Here is a 26,751-nt window from a genome sequence, read left to right as displayed (position 1 = left end):
TTTTGCAACCGAGAGAGATGCACTCACCAAATTTGAACAGGACGTAGTTAATACAATGCAAAACATCCCCTTACTGTTAAAAAAGTTGTCACCTTCGTTACTGGTGGTGAAAATTCGAAATATTTAGAATTATTCAATTTTCGTGGCTGAAAACATACCTACCTATATGTATATTGAATTTTTGGAACCGAAAGAGATGCACTAACTAAAGAGTGACCGCAAAAAATCCATTTTTCCGCCTGATTTGAGACTGACAGAGGCGACAGGGAAAATCCTAAAAATATTAAAAAAATATCCAAATACTCATGAAAAATGAAAATGAGTATCTTTCAGTTTTTCGAAAATTTTTCGAAAATCACCCTTATTTAGGGGTTGAAAAGACAAAAATTAAAAATAATGTGAAAAAAATTAAAATATTAATTTTTTTTTCACATTATTTACAATATTTGTATATTTTATCCCTTGAGAGGGATGATTATTTTTGAAAATGATTGATAATGTATGAGAGTACTTGTGTATAAAAATTCTAATGAATGTATTTCGAAACATTATTTTTTCATGCATTATAATTATTTTATGTACTTTGAAGCCGATGGTTGAACTTGGGGGTGGTTTTACCCTCATTTGGGTGTATTTTCCTTAGGATCTAGTGATTCTGGGTTATTGACGGTTCAATTATCACGTATAAAAGAAAAAGAAAAAAAATTGTAACTTAATATATTTTTTGCATTTTTAGGCGTTTAGGGGATGATTTCACCCCTTTAGGGATATTATGAGCTGATTTTTCAATCCGGACAAGCCCGTATCAAATACGAAATTAGATATTTTAACGTTCATAATATTATTTTGATAACATAGAAATATTTGGGGCTTTACAACTGTTCATGATTCTTATTAATTTGTTCACTTTTTTGTCTTTCAACCCCTAAATAAGGGTGATTTTCGAAAAGTTTCGAGAAACTGAAAGTGATGCTCATTTTCATTTTTCATGACGAGTTTTTGGATATTTTTAGAATATTTTTAGGATTTTTCCTGTCGCCTGTGTCAAAGTCTCAAAAACAGCATTTTGCAGTCACTCTTTGTACAGGACATAGCTAATACAATTACAAATTAAATGTAAATTTAACCAATTTGAATAAAAAATTCCAAAATTTTCGTTGCATCAACATTATTATTAATTATTTTGCTGTGCTGTGTTTAGGTCGCTGGTAGGATGTAAAAATGATTTTAATATCAATATTAGTAAAGTCTCACATAGATTATATAATAAAGACAAGCAATTTTAATGCATTAGAGATAATTGCATTTGCATGAGGAGAAGATAATTTCATATCGTTAAATCTACACTGGAGAAATGTGAATATCATTTTGTAAATACTGATATTACTGAAAAAACATGAAATTGCATTCTTAAATATTTAATTCAAGATTATTTGTAATGCACCACACATAAATCTACTGAAGATTTATTTGTAGTTCGATACAGTCTTGTATACTTCCATTATTTATATAATTTCGTGCTAAGTTTGTAACCTATATCATTATATAAAAATGTATAGTAAAAGTCTTAATATGAAACCTTGTGGCACACTTAATGTTACAACATGGGCAAATGTTTATGTAAAAATAACGACATCTATGTAGATTTTGCACACATTTAAAACAAACTTTCTTTGATAAAAGTTAAAAATAAATTCAAAAATTGCTTATTGAATCGCAAAAGAAATGTAATATAAAAATTGTCTTTGTTTCAGCGAGGCTTCCCGTTACAAAAAAGTTTTGTGGAAGGACGTGAGGGTGGGGGACTTAATTCACCTTTCTAACAATGAGGTGGTACCGGCAGACATACTGCTTCTGCGATCCAGTGATCCCAACGGGCTGTGTTATATCGATACAGGCCATTTAGATGGCGAAACTAATCTCAAACAGAGACAAGTGGCAAGAGGATTTTTAGAAAAGGTGATATATGCTAAGTTATATTGTCATATGATACTGACGGTGTTTTGTTTATAGCAACATTTTTTTGAACCTAGTAAATTCCGGAGTTCGATTGAAGTAGAAGCTCCGACAACCAAAATTTATAGGTTCCACGGTGCAATAGTTCATCCCTCGGGTGCACGGGTGCCTGTAGGGTCCGATAATTTACTATTAAGGGAGTGCCTTTTGAAAAATACCGATTTTGTGGAAGGAATTGTAGTTTATGCAGGTATTTTTCTAACCACTTGGGTTTTTATGTACACATAGTTTCCAAATAGCTTAGCAACCCTTTTAAAATATCATTTGTAGGTCATGAAACTAAAGCTATGCTAAACAATGGCGGACCACGATACAAACGATCGTCCCTAGAAAAACAAATGAATCAAGATGTGATTTGGTGTGTTTTTATATTAATATTTCTTTGTGTGCTCGGCGCAATCGGGTGTAAAGTATGGTTGAGCTTTTTTGAAAATCTACCGCCGCCCTTTCAAGAAAACCACGAGACTACTGAAGCCATATTAGCATTTTGGATATTTGTTATTATTTTACAGGTAATTTTTCATTCAATAGCTAATGTCATTTTTTAATTACTTTAACAGTAAAATTCTCATCAAATGAGGTCGTACATGCTTTTTGATATCAAATACCTTGGTATGTTAAAGAAACATCTCCATAGATAAGCTAATCGTTAATAATTATCTAAAATAAAAATAAAATTTATACAAACACTAGATGTTAATGAAAAAATACATACTGAAATCATTATGTGTTGTTGCAAACTTCCAAAGAAATAATTTCTTATTCTTATTTCCAACAGTTACATCACTTTGGACAAAGATCAACACGAAATTTGACCAAGATGACTTAGCTAAACCATTTCCGCATTTTAAAGAAAATTAACAGTGCAAGACTTAATAAAGAAAGTGTGCAATTTTAATATGTATTAATGTTATGCTTTCTCGTAGATTATGATTCCTCTATCGCTTTACGTGACTTTGGAGATGTGCAAAATCATCCAAGTATACCACATCCATCACAACGTTGATCTCTACGACCCCGTAATGGATAAAAGAACTGAATGTCGTGCCTTAAATATCACGGAGGAACTCGGTCAAATACAGTACATATTCTCTGACAAAACGGGAACTCTGACTGAAAATCGAATGATATTTCGCCGATGTGCCATCGCTGGCGTTGATTACGATCATCCCACTATGGAAGATGAGGGTAACAATGGGAAGTTAACTAATTTAAGCGTGGTCGTCAACTCCAATTTAGTCAGTGATCTCCACCAAGAAGGCACAGTGTCGGAAAATATCTTCAGCACTCGCCCCACTCATTCTGCGAGAATTCACGAATTTTTGCTGCTGCTGGCACTCTGCAATACCGTAGTGTGTTCTCGACATCCGCATTACGACATCATGAATGCCAGTGGTAAGTTTCCAATTAATGTAATTTTAGGTGGTGCGCTTAAAAGAGCCAGTTTTTCCATTAATGAGTAGTGCCTAGTACTTATTTAAAAAACATCTTTGCTCTAATAGTTTTTTCATTTAAAAAACATTTAAAAACAATTTTACGAAAGAGAATTTTTTTTTTATTCATTCCGTTTGATGATAGAAAAACCCTGGTTGTTATTTCGCAAATAAAAATTACTGAGAGATGGAAAAACCGGCCCTAATGTGATGTTTTATGCAGGAATCATCGAAGAGCCAAATCTCTTCGAGAAAACCGACCAGGCTTCGGATGAACAGAGCTCTAGTAGTTCGACTAGTCAATCTCTCACTGCCAATGATAAGTATACTCGCCTAGAGGAATCCCGTTCGGTGACTCCATCGCCGCCCTTAAATACTTACTTGCTTAATTCTAAACGAAGTGCACACATTCCTACGTTATCACCGATTGACTCTGTCGATACATCACCCACCTCGGAGTGTTTGCAGAACCAAACGTCAAAAACTCAGAGACCGAAATTGTTAAACATCCCTTCCATTGTCTTCTTAAAGAAGAACAATGGAAATAATCTGACGGATGAGCAGAAAGTGAAGTTAAATCAACAGAGATCTACCACTCCTTCACCTCATGATATTAAACCGATTTATGAAGCTGAAAGCCCCGATGAATTGGCTTTAGTAGACGCCGCTTACAATTATGGCTGTCGGTTAATCAAACGCACACCCACTGTGGCAACAGTGGAGACGCCTTCCGATGGGAAACTAAACTACGAAATATTAAACGTTCTTCCTTTCGATTCAACTCGTAAACGGATGAGTGTGATTTTTAGGAATCCCCTTACAAATCAGATTGTTTTATACTGCAAAGGTAGGGTTTCTTTTCGATATACTTATCTGAAAGTAATAATACTATTTATTCTAGGTGCTGATACAACTATGTTACCACATTTAACACCCGTGGAAGACGATTCCGAGCAGAAACTGATCATTAATAAAACCCAACATCACCTTAACGGCTATGCGAGAGAGGGCTTAAGAGTCCTCGTCATGGCGAAGAGGGTTATTACTCAACACCAGTATGACGAATGGTACAGGAAACATCAAGAGGCTGAGCTGTCTTCAGATAACCTTGAGAGAAAATTACGAGATAGTTACTCCAGTATCGAATGCAACTTAACACTATTAGGAACAACAGGTAAAATTAGATTATGAAATTTTTTTCAATGTATAAAAAAACACGATTTTTATTGTAGGAATTGAGGACAGACTGCAAGAAGGCGTACCGGAAACTCTCTCTGCACTGCTTGCGGCCGGTATAGTTGTGTGGGTGCTCACCGGGGACAAACCCGAGACCGCTATAAATATCGCTTACTCGGCCAAACTGTTCTCCCCGCAGATGGAATTACTGAAGCTTATGGCGAGGTCGAAAGAGGCCGCCGAAACCACCATTCACTGTTATCTGGCGGAGATAGAGAGACAGATTAAAGATGAAGCGGATGCGGACGATAACAGACCGTCAACTAGTGCAATCGATGATTATAATTATTCACGAACGCCTCAGAGAAACAAGACTAGAGCGTTGGCCGTCGACGGCAAGACCCTCACCTTCATCCTGGACAAAAGGGCGAATTTGACCAAACCTTTCTTGAAATTGTCTACGTACTGCAACTCGGTGCTGTGTTGTAGGGCGACGCCCCTGCAGAAGGCTTATATAGTGAGGGTAGTTAAGGAAGAACTGAAAATGAGAACTTTGGCGATAGGTGACGGGGCCAACGATGTTTCTATGATTCAGACGGCGGATGTAGGGATCGGAATATCCGGTCAAGAGGGGATGCAAGCTGTGATGGCCGCAGATTTCGCTATATCTCGGTTTAAATATTTGGAAACGTTCCTCTTGGTGCACGGACATTGGAGTTACGACCGTCTTTCCAGGATGGTTCTGTACTTCTTTTATAAAAACGCTGTAAGTTAATATCTTTGTTATCAGGAAATCAAGGTTCAAGTTATTTTGTTTCAGGCTTTTGTGTTCCTTTGCTTCTGGTATCAATTATTTTGTGGGTTTTCCGGCACCGTTATGATTGACCAGATGTATCTTATGTTGTATAATTTATTGTTCACTTCTCTGCCGCCGCTAGCTATAGGTAAGATTTATGTGAATATTATTAGTTGAAATACATAGATTTTTTTGTCACAAATATACCCTCTTAAAGGAGGGGATTGAAATTCACATTTTAACTTTTTTCTTTAACACGAGGAATGCTAGAGACAGGAAACTTGGTATGAGCATCCTACTAATAAAGAGACAACTTTTCAATATTTTTTCAGTCATTGGCGTATTTTATAAAGGAGTGAAACAGTCAACCCCTTTGCAATATTTTATTAGATTTTTATATGAAGCAAATTATTTATTTAAAAATATTTATTGGGAAGACTGATTTATTGCGCAACTTTTTTACCTCTTGTAATTTTTCGATAAAACCGAGTTTTCTGGTAAAAAAATTTGATGCGTCATCGTTCAGTAAAGAGGTAATTGCGAAAATTTGTAAAAATAAAGTAGACGGATGTCGTAACAGATAAATTGTTATTTATCATATTAATAAATTGACACTTTCTGTCAATAAGCTGGTAATTTAATAATAACGTTCACCCTTTCACTGCTCCAGACGTATATATTCGCTAAAAATTTATAGGGCTCAAACTGCTCCAGATAGATTAATTCGCATGAATAGTTAAATTGGATCAGGCTGCTCAAACCGTATATATTCGCAACCATGCGCATTAGTGACTCGGTTATTGCAATTGGTAAGGCAAATATTTTTATGGAAAGAGGTACTGGTAATAATACCAAGATTGTTCATGTTTCTTTCAGTTTCTATTTAGTACATATACTATATTTTATTCAAAATAAAATCGTAAAATTTATCATAAATTGTAATTTGACACAACATAATGTAAAACTATAAGTGGTCTAACTGCTCCAGATGTATATATTCGCACGCGATAAACTTTCGCGCACGGCGCGGTAGCTACGTTCAGACGTATTGCGCAGCGAAAGGGTTAAGAATAATTTGCTATTAATTAATGAAAAATGTTTGATAACTTATGACTATGGGACATGTATTAGGTAAAGTTATTTATCTGAAACAAAATTTAATACAAACGAAAAACAAGAAATGCAAAATGAAATTTAAAGAATATTCTCGAAATAATTTCTATTTTCTTAATATTCTTAAGCGTAGTTCTTCTAAGGAGGCAACAGGAGTGGCATAAACAATACTTATTGTATCCCCACAAAAAGAAATCCATAGGTGTTAGGTCAGGTGAACGTGCAGGCCAACAAACAGGGACATTACGACCATGACCCAGCGATTCGGGTAATTTAAATTTAACCATTTTCTAACGGCAAGTGTCCTAGGTGCAGGCGCCCCACCCTGCACATACCGCATCACCTGACATGTAGCAAGGGGTACATCCTCAAGTAATGTTGGAAGATTTTCGTTAAAAAACCTAAGGTTCTCGACCACTCCAAGCCTGTGTGGAAGAATCCTACTAGAGTATTTCCTACAATTCCTATCCAAACGTTTAAACTGAAATTATGTTGACATCTTGAAACAAATATTTCATGAGTATTTTCTTCCGACCATGAATGAACATTATGGAGGTTTACTACACCTACTCTAGGATAATTTGCTTCATCGTTGAAATGTATATTAATTAGGAAATTTAAGTCATGTCTGGAAATATTAATGTACCATTGACAAAAATCCACGCTGTTTGGTAAATCAGGGTCATTCAATTCTTGCACGGGTTGATGGTGAAAAGGGTATAAAAGATTTTCATGAGTTATATTCCACACAAGACTGTGAGAAACTTGCAGTTGCCTGGACACCTGTCTTGTGCTTGTACCACAGTTTTGTTCTAGATGTTCCAGTATAGCTTCCTCAGTTTCAACAGTTTGGACATTACACCTTCTGGCACCCTCATGATTGGGCTGAATTTTACCGGTTTCGCGAAGCCTTTTTTCCACCGAGGCTAATGTTTGTCTATGAGGAATCGGTCGCTTTGGATATCTTTGGTGGTATAATCTTACTGCAGTGTTACTATTTTTTATGGATTCGAAAAACACTTGGAGCATGTCGACATATTCGTCACTGGTATAAATATTATTTGCCATAATTATTCTGATATTAAATTAATCAATTGCTACTAATTATTGGTTGACAGAAAGTGTCAATTTATTGATATGATAAATAACAATTTATTTGTTATAACGTCCGTCTACTTTATTTTTATAAATTTTTGTAATTACCCCTTTAGTGAACGATGACACATCTAATTTTTTACTAGAAAACTATTGGTTTTATCGAAAAATTACAAGAGGTAAAAAAGTTGCGCAATAAATCAGTATTCCCAATAAATATTTTTAAATAAATAATTTGCCTCATACAAAAAATTTCTAATAAAATATTGCAATGGGGTCGACTGATTCACTCCTTTATAAAATACGCCAATGATCGAACAAATATTGAAAAGTTGTGTCTTTATTAGTAGGACGCTTATACCAAGTTTCGTGTCTCTAGCATTCCCCATGTTAAAGAAAGAAATTAAAATGTGAATTTCAATATCCTCCTTTAAGAGGGTATATCGCCTCAGGGGTGCAACTTTCATAAGTTATTTTTACTTCAATCCTCTTATTTTTGGGTCTACATTCACTGGTACCATTTTTGCTACTTTATTTAAAAACACCCTGTACGATATTCCGAGCTATATTCCTATTCAGTTGACAATATTCTCTAATTTTTTGTAAATAATCTTGCTGAAGTGCAGCTATAAGTTGTGATTCCATAATTACCATACGATTGTCAAGTTTTTTATGTTTAAATGATTTATAATTATAATCAGGATAATCGCTTAATTTATCTTGAATCATGGTTAAAGTAGGATCTTTATTTTCTTTATACATATTATAAATTGTGCGCCCTATTACATCTCTGGTAAAATCGTTAATATTCTTCAATTTTATAGTTTTCCGTTTCCTCTTTGTAGCGTGATAAGGAACTTTTTCCATAAATTAAACCAAAGAATCACTTCTTTATTATCGGAATAAATAAGGCTCGCTCTGCATTTTCAGTAATTTTTTATAACCGTTTATGCATTCTCATAAATTCCAGGTGTTTACGATCAAGACGCTCCGGCCCACGTTCTTCTGGAGAAACCGTATTTATACAGAAGGGGCCGTCTGGGCAAAGTCTACAGATCGTACTCCTTTTGGCTCACGATGTTGGACGCCTTCTATCAAAGTACGTGCATATTGTTCCTCTGCCAGCTGGCATATAATGACACAGACATAGATATGTTTGAATTCGGTACAACAGCTACTACTGCCTGCATGTTTGTTATGCTGCTGCATGCCGCCATTGAAATGCGTTCATGGGTGAGTTTACTACCTGTACCTGTATCCCCCGGAACGGTACGATGATTATCTAATAACCTTTGTTGTTTTTCAGACGGTAATACACTTGGCTTCTATACTGTTTTCCATTGGGGCTTTCTACCTGTACTCCATCACTTACAATGCATACTGCGTGAATTGTTTCGGACTGCCAAGTACGTACTGGACGATACAGGTCGCTATGGGGAGGCCGCAATATTGGCTGGTCACCTTGCTGTCCTGTGTCGTGGCCCTATTACCTAGGTGAGTAGATTAGAATCCGTTCGGATGCGCCCATTGCGATATTTCAAAATTCTTTTCAACCTGATTTTGCATCTTCAAAAAAATCAGACTTTTAGTTCCTTAAGCTTCATTAGTTTCTTGTCTATTTTTATTCAGCATTTAATTTGTACACAATATTTGTTTCAGGTTATTATATAGGATTAGTCAAACGGTTTTAGCTCCAGACGAGGTCACCAGAGCGCTCATTTATGAACGAAGGGCTGCCAGGAGAGGTGAGAAGTTTTTGGTTTCTTGGTCTCGGTCGACATCCTCATCTTCCATTTACAGGTATCGGGTTGTACACTTTGAGCGTTGGACCTTTAGTTTTTCGTTTTAGCTCACGTTTTAACTTCTGCCTGAAATTTCTACAGTAGCCACTTCCAAATAGAAAAGTTAAAAATAATAATCGCTACTATCACAATTACAGAGGATTAGTTGATTTTATCGTTTATACGGGGCGCAACTTTTCGAGGGGGTCATATTTATACAGAGGCTTCCTTTGACCTTTAGAAACATGTATCAATTGTTTATTTTTTCAAATTCCGTCGTAAAAACTTAATTTTTTTTTTACCCGTTTTTAGTAATGTTAGTACCCTGCCGCTGGAGAAGCTAGTGTAACCTCAAATATCGGCACGCGGAACAAATGAACTGACGCCCTTCGCTTCGTCACCGTTTACCGGCACTATCTCCCTTCACATACATTGAAGGTTGCCTACAATTCATGTATTTGTAATACATGATTACAGTGGCGGTGTACACAAGTATTAAAGTGCATTTTAAAGAACTAATTATAACTTTACTATTTATTTGATCGAAAAAGAAAGAATTCAGGGGAATATGTGCTGTTACCCCTAAAAAACTGACCCCCACTTAAAGTCACACTCTGTATATATACTTTTTAATTTTCAATTGAATGCTTTTAACTTTTAACTAAATGACTCGGTAAGTGTGCACGTTTTTAAATTCGATATGCTTGTACAAGTAGAACATTAACCAGTGTTGTCCATTTGAGTGAGTACTAACACCTGAACAGAGATTTATTACGATTATTCAATTAATTAAAGCGTAAAATAGAATCACCAGATTTTGAATTTTTTAATTATATGCATGCTTAAGGGGGTATTTTGGTCTAGAGGCCTAAATTTGAGCGGTTTTTCCAAGTAGGGTAAAAAAAAAATTAAAAACATTTTTACTATACATTTTTTTATAACCAATTTATTGATATTTTCAAAATACAAAAAAAAACAATCGAAAATTCAAAAAGAAATACAGGCGATTGAAATGGGGGTTAAGAAAAAAAGGTGCGTCCTACTCGACATCTTTCCAACCGTTGTAGTGGTCTGAAAGGAAAAAAATAAAAAAAAATCTTGAACAGTAAAGACGCTGCTATGGTCTGAACCTCGCAAAAAAAAGAAAAAAAAAGTTCACAAAATGGCGACGATTTGAAAAAAAAAATTGGAAAAGATTCCTACAAAATACGTTACATTGACATTGACGTCTACCGTCTATTGTTCGATTAGCTCCGGCCGATGCGACCGGTTTAGTTGCCACATTATAAAAGTTGCTATAACTGAAAATAATTCAAATTTTGAATAATCCGCATTTGGACATACAGTGGAATCCGTTTATAATGACATCGAAAGGAATTGACAAACACGTCATAATAAGCGGACGTCATACAAAGCATACTGTGAAAAAAAAAAACCTTTTTTATGTAAATATGTACTTAAGTATTTTAATAGAGAAACATAGTAACTACATACATATTAAATCAAAATAAAAATTGCACGTAATTGCACGCAATAAGTATTTTTTAATGTAAGTAATCTGTAATTTTTGTCTGCTTTTGTTTTTTCATTTTATTGTAAAAACAATCTCTAATACTATTGTGTATAGAAGACATCGCTATGGTCAAATTATCATTTTCAATATTGCTATGAACAAATCGTGATAATAATTCTGCAGCTTTTAATGCCTCTTCTGCGGTAGGTAATGGTTCTTCCTCGACTTCCTCTTCCCCATCACTTTCGAGTTGTTCCTTAGCATTAATGTTCTGTACGATATTTTCATCGGTGGGTTCTTCGGATGTGAGGAGAGCGCTATCAATGTCAACATAATCTTCCCACATTTCCGGTGCTGCTAAAGAATCTGAATTTAGGTTTCGTGACCACAAAGACAAAGGGACGTCATCTTCTTCATCAAATTCATGTTCTGATATTTGAATAGGTAAACCGTCGTGGTTTTCAATGAATCCTGCATGTTTGAAACAGTTGTGAATGGTACTTTGTGACATTTTATTCCAGGCATCATTGACCATCAGAATTGCATCTAGCACCGTTATTTTTGTAGAAGAGTTGTGTTCATTAGCATCAAGACAATTAATCATTTTGAGCACAAGGTTCTTTCTAAAATTCGTTTTCAGTGATCGTATTATTCCCTGATCCATTGGCTGTAGTACTGATGTTGTATTCGGCGGAAGGAAAGCAAGTGTTATAGACTTTAAATCAGTAACATTTGGATGCGCCGGGCAATTATCAACCAGCAATAAAATCTTTTTCTTCATCTTCACCAAATCACGATCCCAATCTCGAAGCCATTTTTCAAAAAGTTCTGACGTCATCCAAGCTCTACGATTGTTAGCATAATCGACAGGTAATGATTTGACACTTCTAAAACATCTTGGTTTTTGTGACTTTCCAATAATGAGCAATTTCTTTTTCTCTGTGCCACTCATATTAGCTGCTACCATGACAGTTATTCTGNCTGCTGGAGAAGCTAGTGTAACCTCAAATATCGGCACGCGGAACAAATGAACTGACGCCCTTCGCTTCGTCACCGTTTACCGGCACTATCTCCCTTCACATACATTGAAGGTTGCCTACAATTCATGTATTTGTAATACATGATTACAGTGGCGGTGTACACAAGTATTAAAGTGCATTTTAAAGAACTAATTATAACTTTACTATTTATTTGATCGAAAAAGAAGGAATTCAGGGGAATATGTGCTATTACCCCTAAAAAACTGACCCCCACTTAAAGTCACACTCTGTATATATACTTTTTAATTTTCAATTGAATGCCTTTAACTTTTAACTAAATGACTCGGTAAGTGTGCACGTTTCTAAATTCGATATGCTTGTACAAGTAGAACATTAACCAGTGTTGTCCATTTGAGTGAGTACTAACACCTGAACAGAGATTTATTACGATTATTCAATTAATTTATTAAAAATTATTTTGTGCGCAATATTTTAGGAAAAGTGTAAAATAGAATCACCAGATTTTGAATTTTTTAATTATATGCATGCTTAAGGGGGTATTCTGTTCTAGAGGCCTAAATTTGAGCGATTTTTCCAAGTAGGGTAAAAAAAAAATTAAAAACATTTTTACTCTTCATTTTTTTATAACCAATTTATTGATATTTTCAAAATACAAAAAAAATTACATAAAAAAAACAATCGAAAATTCAAAGAACAATACAGGCGATTGAAATGGGGGTTAAGAAAAAAGGTGCGTCCTACTTGACATCTTTCCAATCGTTGTAGTGGTCTGAAACAAAAAAATAAAAAAAATTCTTGATCTGGACCTCGCAAAAAAAAAGAAAAAAAAAGTTCGCAAAATGGCGACGATTTGAAAAAAAAATTTGGAAAAGATTCCTACAAAATACGTTTCATTGACGTCTACCGTCTATTGTTCGATTAGCTCGGGCCGACGCGACCGGTTTAGTTGCCACATTATAAAAGTTGCTATAACTCCGAAAATAATTCAAATTTTGAAAAATCTGCATTTGGACATATTTTTGAAGGTCTAAACTTTAAAAATTGCAAAAAAAATCGATTTTTTCAAATTTCTAGACCAGAATACCCCCTTAAGAAATAATTTGCGCTTCTCCCAATAATTAAAAATATGGGTGTCAATTTACAATTCTAACTTGCTTAATATTTTCAGAACCGGCGATCACAGGCCTCAGCATAACACTTTAACGGCAGTCGGATGAAGAGAGTGATAGTAGAAATATAAAGTGACCTTTTTTACCTATCGGTAAGAAACAATTGCAAGCTTGCATTTTAAATGGCTGTGATCCATAATTTAAGGGACCAATTAAGTTAATCTTTTTAATATTTATTTTTCTAGAGATTGTGTACAATTTTTTACTTGTTACTTTTGTTACTGAAAAATCGCCACAATTGTTCTACTTGTGCCATTTTTCTTTTAATACCTGATGTTATGTTTGTTTTCATTAACTTTCGATGTAGTGAACTTTTTTTTATAGACTCGTTTAGTTACCATTTCGTATAGCATAATTTATTTCTACCGAGGAATTGCATGTCTTGCTACCGTGTGCGTCGGAAGCAACTAAACATATTAAGTAACTCGTAACATCTAAAAATATTTTATCGTTTTCGTTTTCTCCCTTATTTTATACCCACTAACGCGAACCCAGTTTAAATGAATTACAGCTGTACATCTCTATATATCGTCTCAAACAGTTTGTCAAACAGAAATGTCATTTAACCGAACTTTACTTCCTGGTGTCCTCGTGCGCAATAATTTTTTACATTTATTGCTACTGGAAATACAGACGACAGGTGATAGATATCCAAGTTCTCAACTTAACGCATCACGTTTTAATAGTTTATTGATAGGTTAGCTTTGAAATGGATTCAAAGAAGAGCACATCGAGACTTAGTAACGCTTCAGTGCCAGCAAATTGTAGATTTATTTCATAATACATGATTTTCTGTTTTTCATTAAATAAATTTAGTTAATTTATTTAAAAATTAAAAAAAGTTTGAGGATGTTATTAAAAATTAACAGCTTCGCTCTAAACTTGTTTTTTCTTTCCAATCTCTTTTTTATTCAGTTTTTATTCTTGTATTACCAGACAAAAATGAAATTAATAAATAAAAAATAAAAATATTTTTTTAAGTAAAAATATTAAATTTGTCAATATGTGCCATCTGTAACGTAAGTTTTTTAAAAATATATAATTTTTTGTACCAATTTGCATATTTCAATGAGTTTTGTATATTTTCTCGAGTTTAAAATTAAAATCGCAAGATCGTCTGTTAATTTTTTCTAATCGTCCCAACGAAACGGTTGCCATTATAGATATACATTATAAGTTTGCTCCATTCAGTATTTACAGCGAAATTGCTTCAGTGGACTTCGTAATTTTCGTGAATATCAGCTGCTGCAAAGTCTAGCACAAACTTTAGGCGACTCAAAAAACATCCAGAAAATTAATGCAATTTTCAATATTATTTTGTGCTCTGCTACAAGTATTCAACGGAACGAACTTATTATTGCCTTAATTTATTTATTTAATGGTAAACTCGTGTAAATATATGTTCCTTTAAGTAGATTAATACTTGCCAAATAGCACAATTTTTATGTATATTTTAAATGATTATTTTTTATATGTATTTTAAAATTTCCATGACTGTGAAAGTGAAACTGTTGTTTGTTGTTAACGTAAGGTTATACATAAGAATTAGTTTCAAAGCATTTTTCTAGCTGGTCCTTCTGATTTTCTTTACGAACAGTTTGATTTTCATTTTTATGCCTTAAGATTATGTAAAACCCTACTTGTAACAGACTGTGTGATGTATTATAATGTTGATTTTTAGAGAATATAATCGAACTGTTAATAATTATAGATAATTTTAGAATACCTTTCAAAAGTAAAATATATTTATGTAAAAATATAACAGTATCAGTATTAAATTATTTTGATCCTATATGACTTTTCCTTTCTTTCCCACCTCAACGTGCGTCCTTTTATAACCAAAAATTTTGCATATATCAAGATATGAGTATAAAAAAAAACATGGGATTGCTAAAAATAAAAATATAGACTGTAAACACATTCAACTATAAATGTCGCACAGCCGTTGAGAGTGTTGACACTTCACTTGACAGCAAAACCAAAGCCTGGATGCACATGCATACCTGATGCCACAAAATATATAATAGACCCAATTTCAACATCGTTAAAGTAGAATGACGGAGATAGTATGTACAAACTATCACATACATTTCATGTGGATGGGCCAAATTTCGCATATACGTATCACGGATATCCGTTATCACGCATGCATGTCGATCCAGGCTCAACATCCAATACGTTTTGACCTTGACGGTATGTCAAGTCGCTTCACGCACAATTGGTTGTTGATGATTACGTGGTTACAGCAGATCCGCGCTCACGCATGCATGTGGATCAAGGCTTAATGAGTGACAAGTGTATGTGTATGACACATGTTTGACATCTGGACCATTATTTTTTTAGGTTAACAGTTCTATATTCGCTTTAAATGTCACATTGGTGATAGCTGTAAATACATATTTTCAAATATTTAATAGCAGTACACATCGCACAATGTCAGAATTTGAACAATTAGAACCTTCACTCAAAAATGTCATAGACCAAACTACATTAAAATGGATATTTGTAGGAGGAAAGGGTGGTGTTGGTAAAACAACTTGCAGGTAACTAAATTATAGTCAAAGTATAATTTGATACATCATTATTTAATTACAGTTGCAGCTTGGCCGTACAGTTATCCAAAGTCAGAGAAAGTGTCTTGATTATATCAACTGATCCGGCTCACAATATATCTGATGCGTTCGATCAGAAATTTACAAAAGTACCTACACTGGTTAAAGGTTTTGCTAACTTATATGCAATGGAAATAGATCCTAATGTAGGTTTTAATGAGTTACCAGATGAATATTTTGATGGAGAACCAGATGCCATGAAAATGAGTAAAGGTAACGCCCACGTTAAAAAAATTGAACTACATATATATGATAAAAATCATTTAACTAATTAAGACTGCCTTTATAGAATTTAGTAGGAATTAATACTTGTTTCAGGTATTATACAAGAAATTGTTGGAGCATTTCCTGGTATTGATGAAGCTATGAGTTATGCAGAAGTCATGAAACTTATAAAAAGCATGAATTTTTCAGCGGTAGTCTTTGATACAGCTCCAACAGGTCATACATTACGCTTGTTATCATTCCCCCAGGTAGTAGAAAAAGGTTTAGGAAAATTATTACGCCTTAGACTTAGAGTATCTCCATTAATTTCTCAGTTAAGTGGACTGTTAGGCATTCCTGATTTCAATGCTGATAATTTTTCTGCAAAAATGGAAGAAATGTTGTCCGTTATTAAACAAGTTAATGAACAATTTAAAAATCCTGATCAGACTACTTTTGTTTGTGTCTGCATTGCGGAATTTCTGTCTTTGTATGAAACGGAACGTTTGGTTCAAGAATTGACTAAATGTAAAATAGATACCCATAATATCATTGTAAATCAGTTATTGTTCAAGAAATCAGATGAAGACTCGTGTAAAATGTGCTCGGCTAGGTATAAAATTCAAGAAAAATATCTTGACCAAATTCATGACCTCTATGAAGATTTCCATGTCACAAAGTTGCCACTTTTGGAAAAGGAAGTTAGAGGAGCAGATAATGTAAAAAAGTTTTCAGAATATTTAATAAAACCGTATTCTGTTTAGTATTTTGATATTTATTCTTTTTTTTATGGTGGTATCGAGAGAAATTAAACATGTTCTTAAGATTGCTTGTGGTTTGCAAGTAATTTTTTCCGAGATGAAATCTTAATTGTTTAGTTTGTATTATTATATTTTTAGAGGGTTTTATTTACATTTAATTAATAAATTAATCAATTTACCACTGTTGTATTTTTATATAATTAAAATCCAGGAACATATTTCAAACTGTAAGACGCAAAGTGAAAAAATTGACCAAGAAAATCGGAATACGAATGTAATAAGTAACCAAACATAGCTGCAAATAAATATTTTATTAAAAAGTGGTGAAAACATCATAATAAAAATAAATAGATTAATTAAATAAAGCAATATGTTGATACTATTACTATTAATATTTATAGTGTACGAATATTATCTTTTAAATTAATCCAATCTGGTAAACGATTTTCCTTAAAATAGTTTTCCTTGGTTAGAGTTTTCATATTCAAGAGTTCCGTTGCTCCATATATAGCACCTATGAAAAGAATTAATAATTTGTTAGCATGACTTTTTTTTAACTAGGTTTACATAATATATTTTTCTGATGTTTGAACATGTAATACACATTCGTAAGATTTACCATAAATTGTTATATGAAATATATTTAGAAAATTTTTTCTCAAAACAATTATTTATATCCGAGTTTAGTGGATTTTTACCATTAAATAAATGAATCAACGTTTTATCATTCTATGTCAAACATCTTCAGAGGTAATTTAGAAAAGGTGAGATTTTTATAAATTTCAACACCCGAAGAGTATCGATTATGAACTCATGTTTATATAACCTTTTACTTAACACTATTTAAAGCAACTACTGGTAAAAAAAATTAGAATCACCTCCTAACCAAGCTGCATAATTTTCCTTACAAGGCAAGGTATGGAAAGCAAATTTTGTAATATTGAGTTTTTTATATCTATCAAACTTCAGTTGTTTCTCTAGCTCTTCCTTAAGTCTAGCTTTAAAACCGCGAGCCATGGTGGTTCCCCCGATAAGCACCAAATTTTCAGCTAGTTTTTGTCTCAAATCTCTATCAACATGCAAAATAGCATCCAGTATCATTGTTGACAAGCAAAGATGGTCGTTATCTTCTTCATAAAGTATTTCAAAAGCACGTTCTCTCACTTTTCCAGTAACAGTAATACTTTCACTTCCACCTAAATAAAAAAATTTTACTAACGGCAAACTTTTTCTATCGAAGTTTTCTTACCAAGGGGATATTTTACTTCTGGACATGGTGTAATTTCGGGTTTCACAAGGGCCAGCTGTTCTGCACGAGATTTTTTGGTTATAAAACAGCAACGTATTTTTACATCTTCCAAGGTCGATTCCGGTATATTCTGAATACCTGTATTGTTACTACTTAATGCCGTCTTCAAATTACTGAAAATAAAAATTCCATTTTCATCAATTTGTCTCTAGTTTTAGTTAAGAATTTACTTATGTATAGCTTCGGCTCCCAGGGGTAGAGCTTGCCATGCTTGCACAATCGGCAACCCATAGCAAACTGGTATAACCACAGCTTCCTTATAACCCACATCTACAACTACTGCTGTGTCCACTGCTATACTAGATAAGCAGATCAGATGAGATGGTAAAACCAGCATTGATGATATTTCATAATGTATAAATAAAACCTATAATTAAAAAGTACATTAAAATAACATTAAATACTTTTAGCAACACGTCACCTTTGCTAACGTTTCTCTGAACAAAGTGGGACATAGCAACGATTCCACAATTACAATAGGCCTATCTTTAGGACTTAACAAGGCGAACTTGAAGTAAATAATGTGTATAAATTCAACCAGTAGGTCATATAATTCATCGGGTGTTTTAAAATCCCATAATCTTTTCAATTCTCCAGTTTTTTTACATCTAACTTCTGATTTGATAATGTTTCTTGGAGCAAATTCACCTGTAAAACCAAACCTAAAAAAAAAATATTAGCTTGTGCCATTGCTTTAAAAATTCCTACATAAATACTTTGTAAAAGCTGCTCCAATATCTAAAACAACAACAAGTTTATCGCTGGTTAACGTTTCATAAATCGGCATTTTTTTAATTATAATTTATTGAGATTAAAGTTACTTTTTGGCCTCCGTTAACCACATAACACTTAAAATGTGCCGTTAACCAAATAAAATAAATAAAATAACCCTGACACACAAAATTGACAACTGCTTGACATATGTCATATGTCACCACCATAGATTTCTATAGGTCTATGGTAGTTTCATTTACAGCGTTTTTCATTCATTTGCACTTTTGCACTCGGTGGGCACTGTGAATATGTCTATCCTCTAATATCAAATCGAGTAATAAAAGATGGAAATAGTCTCAATGCACACTAAGTGCAAAAGTGCGGATAAATGGAGAACGCTGATAGTCATTTCACACGACAGCCGACCTTTGGCTCCTTCCATGGTAAACGTTCCACGTGCTATGGCAGGCAGGGGTTATGTGCCTAGATAAATGTTATGTGAAATTTGAGCGAATACGCCTATAATATAGCCGTCGCATGGTTCTTGAAGCTGCTATAATCGTGTAACAAAATTCACATTGATTATTGTTTATTATTTTCGATTTTTGTTATCAGTAGTTAACCACTCTTTTACTTTAATACAAGGAACTTAAAGTTTTGTAAATAAATGTCTAATTGTCATGGTTAAGTGGCTACATTTTTTAATGACGATTAAAACCACGTCAAACTTGATTAGAGAAATTGCTACATACAAAATACAACAAAGGATGTGGGTAGGAGGGATTCGATAGAATAATATAATCAGTAGAGAAACGGAACGATTAGTTGTTAGTAGCGTAAATAACTATTAGTCAAGTCTTTTCAGAATATTGCAAATAGACAAACAAAATATTTTACTAAGCGGTTTTCTGTTTTCTCTTTTGACTATATATTTTTTTTAAATATGTGATATTATATAATGTTTCGTGGCAGAAGGAATTGTGGTATGTTAAATTGTGACTGTAACTTAATATATTTTATTTATTTAACTGCCAACATTACCGATTTTTTTTTTTCGTTTCAGAATATGAACCTATAAGGAACACTAGTTACTGTCAAGAACTTTTAAATGATAGTAAAGATGAAACGATTTGTAAAATATTTGGGTATATCGAAAATAATACAAATACTCTTTTACATTACTTAGTTAGTATCTTACTTTTGGGTATTCCTTATTTAATAATTAAAATATATCCAAAATTGGGAACTGTAAAATATGAAAAATGTGCCCTCGACAAAGCTACAATTTTATTAGGTGAGAATGTTTATATTTACTTGAGAGAATTTTTTATTTCCTTGATTAAGTTGAAGGAAAACAAATTTGTTTTTCATTTAATCCTTAGTTTAGTTGATAACTCGAAGATTTTAACGGGAAACCCCAAGAAAAACTGGGGAAGTCCCTTTAATTAGCTGTATATGTGGCTGTATAATGTATACTTCCCCATTTGATTAATTTAATCACTGACAATATGGTTATGCAAAACAAAGATATTTAATGAATGACAGATAATTAACAGCGACCTTGAATTGTTAAAAAATTTAATTATCAGAAGGGGCTGGTACCTGTCTAATTATTATGTTACATCTAAAAGTAGCTAAATATTAAAAGACTATTTCAAATAAAATAAATATTTGCAAATTTCAATGCGTAAAGAGAAACGTCAGTTTTTCAGTTTTCTTTATTATTAGTTATTCTAAATTTTGGAAGATTTAAGTAAACAATGTCCTATGTATGTATAACATATGTTTGTGTACCTATGTACATAAAATATTAATTGTAATTTGTAACTATATATATACATACATAGCTAAACTAGTATATCTAAATTTTCTCTCAAATTTTTTTGTTAATTTACCGTTGATTTTCTAGCATGTGGTAATCACGGTCAAATATCATTTATAAAAATTAAAAATGAGGAGATGCAACTTCCTCATTTAGGAAGAGATGTTATAAATGTAAGATATTTTATTTATCAACACACAAAGTATGTATGGATATCCGAACGACACCAGTATGGAACTCTTGATGATTTAATCCCCTTAGCAACAGTTGACGAATACTTGACAGATTTGAATGGTTTACACGAGGATGATTATCGAAATAGGTAGGAATTCAAGATGAAGTAATATTTTTATTTACCTAATTTTTAATTAACTTTCGTGTTATGGTTTAAGTTTCAGTTTATGGATTTTTGTTTTAGGCTCCAACTGTATGGGGAAAATAAAATCGAAGTGGAAGTTAAATCGTATTGGAGATTATTTGTTGAGGAGGTGTTCAACCCTTTTTATATGTTTCAAGCCTTTTCTGTAATTTTATGGTTATTCGACGATTATGTTTCATATGCGCTCTGTGTTGTTGTTTTAACACTGTTTTCCAGTATTACTTCATTAATACAAACCCGTAAAGTAAGTTCATAGAAAATTTGTTGAAAACTGATGTATGTTCACAATATAATTAATTGCTCGTTGCTAATAACTGTAAAGCAAAATTCTGAATTGAAATTTGATTGATTGATTGATTTTGTAAGCATTTCTGTGCAAGATAGGTATCTACAGTAGCAGTTTTTGTTTATTTTAAAACTTCGTACAGATTTTGACAACAATTTCAACAGAAAATAGCTTGGTAAACAGCTGTGATAAGCTATCGTTTACTCGAAATGTTTGTTTTTTAAAATACAAGTGTTTCCCCAAATCCCACTTTATCAGTCATTTCCTATATTCATTTTTTGAAGTAATTGACTCGGTATTAATTCTCACTTTGTTATATTATCTGGCAACGTGAATAATACAACAAATGTTTCGAATAAAAGTTGCAACGAATTAATTCTATCACATTTAAAACTATCTTCAAAGATATAGGTTGTTTCATTTCTTCTGGGCATTACCTAAGTTAATTTTTTCATGTAAAACACCCTATATATTGGATTTTGCTATTCGGGTTGAATTTAAGGCTACTTTGATACATAAATATGGATTTAAAATGTAGTTTCGGTGTTGTTTGTTGTTAAAAAAGATATGTTTTTTTTTTCATTCCTTTAATCATGAAAAAACCTATTTTCTGCAAATCCATCTTAAATGCAACACCTAAAATATGTTTTTCACTTCGCTAATGATATATTTTTAGCAAAGCCAAGCTCTGCACGACTTGGTAGTATCCTCAAAATGTGCCGAAGTAAAAGTATTACGCCGCAACATTAATTCCAAAAACGTTACGGAACTTATCGACCCAGTAGATTTGGTTCCGGGTGATTTAATTGTTCTTCCTTCGGCAGATTTTGTTATGCCTTGCGACGCCGTATTGCTTACGGGCCAATGCATTGTAAACGAAAGTGTTTTAACGGGTAAGCAGGCATTTTAAAAATTTGAACTGAGGAAAAAACTAGAGCTTTGGCTTCAATTGTAGGAGAAAGCGTTCCCGTTACCAAGACCTCTCTTCATCATAGCCCGGAAATGTATCATCCAGATTTACACAAAAGACATACGCTTTTCTCAGGGACCCACATATTGCAGACGCGATTCTATGACAGAGAGCTTGTGTTGGCTAGGGTAATAAGGACGGGCTTTGACACTACCAAAGGAGCCTTAGTAAAAAGTATTCTATTCCCCGCTCCAGTGGGGCTGAAGTTCTACCGAGACAGTTTTAAGTTCATTTTGTTCTTATTCATGGTGGCCGCTGTTGGAATGAGCTATTGCTTGTACTTGTATATTTCGAGGCATGTACGTATCGTATCGACCGCACAAATATGTTTATTCACTCTTCTTGTTTAATGCTGACATGAATTTTTTCATTGTTAGGCCCATGCTAAACAAATTATTCTACGTACACTGGATATAATCACGATAGTAGTACCGCCAGCTTTACCTGCCGCAATGGCGGTTGGTACAGTTTACAGTCAAAATCGACTTAAAAAAATTGGAATATACTGCATCAGCCCTCCTAGGATAAATATCTGCGGAAAAGTTAAATTGGCGTGCTTCGATAAGGTAAATAAATTGTACGAGCCGCTCAATTTTCAAAACTACTTTTAATAAATTTAATTATTAGACGGGGACTCTCACTGAAGATGGTCTAGACATGAAATGCGTTGTACCATGCACCAATGCCCGGTTTTCTGAAGAAACGATTGACATAAATAATCTTGATATACATAGTCCTTTGACTCAAGCGATGGCCTCTTGTCATTCATTGACCAGAATCGATGGTGTGTTAAATGGTGATCCTTTAGATCTAAACATGTTTGAATTCACGCAATGGGTAGAGCATGTAATTGTAGGTAAATGCCGGCGTAAATTACCATGGGTTTTCTTTTAGGAACTTGAAGAATCTGGCGAGAAGGAGAATAGTCGTTATGACATGCTGGCCCCTACAGTCGTAAGACCTTGTAGGGGACTTACTAAGCAGTTGCTGCAAAAAAACGATTCAGAGGTAAAGTATTTTGTAATTTCTTGTTAAAATCAGTCATTCATATTTTTCTAGGTTTTTATTGTCAGAACTACGAAATTTATTATTTTTCCATCAGATCTTTTTGATATTTCAGAGCTCCTATCAGATTGGCATACTGCGTCAATTTACGTTTTCCTCCACACTTCAGTGCATGTCTGTGATATGTCGCACCACCATTAGCCCCAACATGATTGCATTTACGAAAGGCGCCCCGGAGAAAATTTACGGCATGTGCCTTTCAGAAATGCTACCCCCGGATTTCAGTATTATTCTGTCCCATTATACGACTTGCGGATACAGAGTCATCGCCCTTGCCTATAAGGAACTGTCAAAGAAGTGTAGCTGGAAGGAAATTCAGAAATGCAAACGAGACACGGTAATAAAAATGGTCATAGATTAGTAGATTTTTCTGATTCGGAGTCCAAAATAGTAGGTGACTTGTTCTCAACCCGTAATTCGTTTACGCGACGTGTAGGGCGCGCGGAAAATGCGATTCCATGGGCATATCATTTTAAAGGGTTCCAAAAATTATTAAAAAGATTTTTTTTTTTAAATTAGATTAGATGGACAACAATATTATTTTTTCTAAATACTTTCTTCGCCATAACAAATTTTCATTATTTTCTTTTAGTATGCAGTTTCAATAGCGTTTTAAATATCAAAAATTCAATTCATGCATAATACACAGTAAAACTTTTGGCTACAATCCAGATCTAGATAAATATTTATTTTTTCTGAATGAATTTTGAAATTTCTCTCAGGTTGGAGGTCAATTTATTGGAACACTATGCGATATGAATGGCACATTACAATTTCCGTGCAGAGAATACACAAAATTAATTTGTCAGGCTCAGAAGAAATAAAAATTGTGGTTTTATTTATTTATAACTTTACTGCCTACTGTTTTGAATCTGGAGTGTAGGATATATACAGAGTTTCTCAAAAAGTTCCTTTACTGTCTCCCAAAGAATCTCTAGTTTGACCTACTTTTTGTAACGGCTATTATTATAATCAACGAAGACATAAACATTTTCAGGTTGAGTGTGATTTGCATTTTCTGGGTCTCATGATAATGCAAAATCCTTTGAAGAAAGAAACGGCGCCAGTTATACAAACTCTACACAATGCTGGAATTAGGACTGTGATGATTACAGGTGACTTTATACTAGATTCGTACGTGTTATAAATTTCGTAAATGACAGATTTTTAGGTGATAATATACTAACTGCCGTATCTGTTTCACGGGATTGTGGAATGGTAAAAAGCAATGAAAAAATTTTCATTTTAAGTATGGAAAATTGTGATGATCTTAATGTAGATCCTACGTTTCATTTAAGTGAAGCCGGATCTGGCGGTTCGAATGAGAACGTTATTATCAATGTTGAATCAAATGTGAGTATTTGTATTTATGTTATTTTAATTTTTGTTAATTTTTTGTTTGTTATATTTATATGCACTTTTTATTTTACTATTTATTTTTATTTCATTAGTTTTTACTTTGATTTCACCCCATTCAGTAATAGGATTTTATATGTTGAACGACAACAACAAATAAATTTTAGAGCTCATTTATTTCGACTTATTGTTATAGCCTTATCATTTTGCGATCGATGGGAGAACCTGGAACAAACTTAAGAGTTTCTATCCACACTTGTTACCGCATATCCTGGTCAGAACCACGATATTTGCGAGATTTCAGCCAGATCAAAAGACGCAGGTGGTTTCATACCTGCAGACTTTGAACTATGTCGTCTCGATGGTTGGCGATGGAGCAAATGACTGTGGGGTAAGTACGATATTAATAATAATTAACTTGAATTTGTTTTTTTCAAGTTGTGAAGGATTTTTAGAAAATTGTTTTGAATATTTAAGTTTTTAAACTTTCAGCATTATGTGTATTGTTCGAAAACAATTTTTAGGCTTTAAAAGCTGCCCATGTGGGGATATCTTTATCTCAAGCCGAAGCTAGCGTAGCAGCTCCGTTTACCTCTTCCATCGAAAACATTTCCTGCCTTATCCATTTAATTCTGGAGGGTCGGTGTGCCATAATTACCAGTTTCGCAATTTTTAAATATATGGCCATGTACAGCTTGATTCAGTTCTTTACCATCCTTTTATTATACAGAGTAAGTTATTTTTTCGTGTCGTCGAATCTTTTAGAGATGTACAATGTTTAAATTTTAGCACCATTCTCTGTTGTCAGACCACCAGTTTTTATTTATCGATTTAGTTATTACTACTAGTCTCGCAGTTACAATTGGCAGACAAGGTAAGTTAAGAAAATTACAGTTTATAAATACAAAAAATTCACATTGTCAAAATCATTTCTGCAGGGTGTAACGCAAAGATATTTCAAAAACAGAAAATTTAAGAATATTTAATTTGCTTCTAAAAAAAAAAATAAATAAATAATAAAATAGCATAAGATATCAAATCGACTATACATATTATTTAAATATCCTTTAAAATGTTTACCATAGATCCATGAAATTTGGCCTTAGGGGGTAACATCACTGTAGTATGCTAAAATAAAATATCTACATATTTTTGATTTTTTTTTGGTGGAAGGAAAACTAGGAGGATAATAATATTCAAGTATGTTATTAATCATATCTTTAAGTGTTCAAACAATATATATTTATTCTCCACTGATTTTGACAAATTCCTGTCTCATTTTCACTTTTAGGTCCGGCATCATCGTTGGGCGCCAAACGACCGATGAGCTCCCTGGTAGCATCGAAAAATGTAATACCTCTAATATTACAGATAGTAACTTGCGCTTTGATGCAAGGCGGTGCCTTATTCTACTTATTCCAACAAGTATGGTTTAAGCCAATACCGAATGACACCATTGGAGAGGTTATTTTATCATGGGAAAATACAGTGTTGTTCACCGTGTCTTGTTATCAGTATATTGTTTTAGCCACGGTGTACTCCAAAGGCAGGCCTTATAGGCAAATGCTGATCACTAATTTCTGGTTTTTATTCTGCGCCTTAGTTTTAACAGTATTTATTACGATATTGATGGTCCAACCCAATAAGTTTCTGGCGGAAATCATGGATATCATGTTTCTGCCGCACAGGGCACACGACCAAGAGAACTTCCGATATTCATTGCTGGCTTTCCCAGTTTCCCACTTTGTTCTGGCCATATTTATTGAGGTACGGTTTCTGTTAATATTACTGTGATTTGTTGGTTTTCCCAACTCATCGTTCCTTTTTAGGTGGGGATTGCAGATAGCCAATGGCTGAAGAAGATTATCCAGTGCCTTAAATGTAAGCGTCATCCAAAAAATAAGTACAAATTGTTACTGCAGGAAAGTAACGAGGAATTTTTGCACAATGTTTGCAATAATAGAATTGTCCTGTGAGTGTTTTTATACTTATGATATTTACAATAACAAAAGCATTATTTTTTTATAAAGTATTAACTAATTTTTATTTAGAATGTAATAAAAAACCAAATATATTGATCTCGTGATAAATAGACCAATAAACATATTATTACATTAGTTAATTTATTTAATTCAATTACTCATTTTTGGAAGTTCCAAAATTGTAGGCTGGGGCTCGTT

General features: G+C 33.5%; 4 protein-coding genes across 6 annotated transcripts in view; 3 read left to right on the top strand and 1 right to left on the bottom strand.

Moving 5' to 3' along the window:
• The window catches only part of LOC108905433 (probable phospholipid-transporting ATPase VD), a 51,775-nt gene extending 37,837 nt beyond the window's left edge, over positions 1-13,938 (top strand). Inside the window, exons 4-15 of one of the 2 annotated variants that reach the window (XM_018708280.2) lie at positions 1,755-1,959; positions 2,014-2,206; positions 2,287-2,528; positions 2,943-3,411; positions 3,673-4,296; positions 4,351-4,623; positions 4,682-5,391; positions 5,446-5,569; positions 8,600-8,862; positions 8,936-9,123; positions 9,289-9,374; positions 13,093-13,938. In XM_018708280.2, the coding sequence (XP_018563796.1) occupies positions 1,755-1,959; positions 2,014-2,206; positions 2,287-2,528; positions 2,943-3,411; positions 3,673-4,296; positions 4,351-4,623; positions 4,682-5,391; positions 5,446-5,569; positions 8,600-8,862; positions 8,936-9,123; positions 9,289-9,374; positions 13,093-13,127 (3,412 nt within the window). In that variant the 3' untranslated portion in view covers positions 13,128-13,938. Of the gene's footprint in view, positions 1-1,754; positions 1,960-2,013; positions 2,207-2,286; positions 2,529-2,942; positions 3,412-3,672; positions 4,297-4,350; positions 4,624-4,681; positions 5,392-5,445; positions 5,570-8,599; positions 8,863-8,935; positions 9,124-9,288; positions 9,430-13,092 lie in introns of both variants that reach the window. The other variant, XM_018708279.2, reaches the window with a different exon arrangement.
• A 1,491-nt stretch (positions 13,939-15,429) lies between these two features.
• Positions 15,430-16,967, top strand: LOC108905368 (ATPase ASNA1 homolog). Its single transcript, XM_018708198.1, has 3 exons — positions 15,430-15,636; positions 15,689-15,918; positions 16,024-16,967. Exons 1-3 carry the CDS (start codon positions 15,527-15,529, stop codon positions 16,671-16,673), a joined length of 990 nt encoding a protein of 329 aa, XP_018563714.1. The 5' UTR covers positions 15,430-15,526; the 3' UTR covers positions 16,674-16,967.
• A 63-nt stretch (positions 16,968-17,030) lies between these two features.
• Positions 17,031-18,878, bottom strand: LOC108905367 (actin-related protein 10). Its single transcript, XM_018708197.1, has 6 exons — positions 18,696-18,878; positions 18,401-18,641; positions 18,150-18,346; positions 17,920-18,092; positions 17,549-17,866; positions 17,031-17,184 (listed from the first exon to the last, which is right to left on the bottom strand). Exons 1-6 carry the CDS (start codon positions 18,764-18,766, stop codon positions 17,066-17,068), a joined length of 1,119 nt encoding a protein of 372 aa, XP_018563713.1. The 5' UTR covers positions 18,767-18,878; the 3' UTR covers positions 17,031-17,065.
• A 610-nt stretch (positions 18,879-19,488) lies between these two features.
• LOC108905455 (probable cation-transporting ATPase 13A3) lies at positions 19,489-26,551 on the top strand. 2 transcript variants are annotated; one of them, XR_001964267.2, is made up of 17 exons: positions 19,489-19,676; positions 19,757-19,987; positions 20,603-20,837; positions 20,934-21,138; positions 21,857-22,073; positions 22,136-22,449; positions 22,528-22,716; positions 22,778-22,987; positions 23,045-23,158; positions 23,271-23,552; positions 24,213-24,330; positions 24,387-24,568; positions 24,768-24,962; positions 25,096-25,302; positions 25,361-25,445; positions 25,657-25,771; positions 25,863-25,956. XR_001964267.2 is itself a non-coding variant. In XM_018708326.2 (17 exons), exons 1-17 carry the CDS (start codon positions 19,652-19,654, stop codon positions 26,545-26,547), a joined length of 3,432 nt encoding a protein of 1,143 aa, XP_018563842.1. In that variant the 5' UTR covers positions 19,491-19,651; the 3' UTR covers positions 26,548-26,551. The 2 variants fall into 2 exon arrangements, 1 of the variants encoding a protein (XP_018563842.1); XM_018708326.2 differs by lacking the exon at positions 25,657-25,771 and adding an exon at positions 26,401-26,551 and having other exon boundaries at positions 19,491-19,676; positions 25,863-26,338.
• The last annotated feature ends 200 nt before the right edge of the window (positions 26,552-26,751 follow it).

Source organism: Anoplophora glabripennis, unplaced genomic scaffold, assembly GCF_000390285.2.
Source record: "Anoplophora glabripennis isolate ALB-LARVAE unplaced genomic scaffold, Agla_2.0 scaffold42, whole genome shotgun sequence".
NCBI classification, from domain to species: Eukaryota; Metazoa; Arthropoda; class Insecta; order Coleoptera; family Cerambycidae; genus Anoplophora; species Anoplophora glabripennis.
This window is presented reverse-complemented; position numbering and strand designations above follow the sequence as displayed.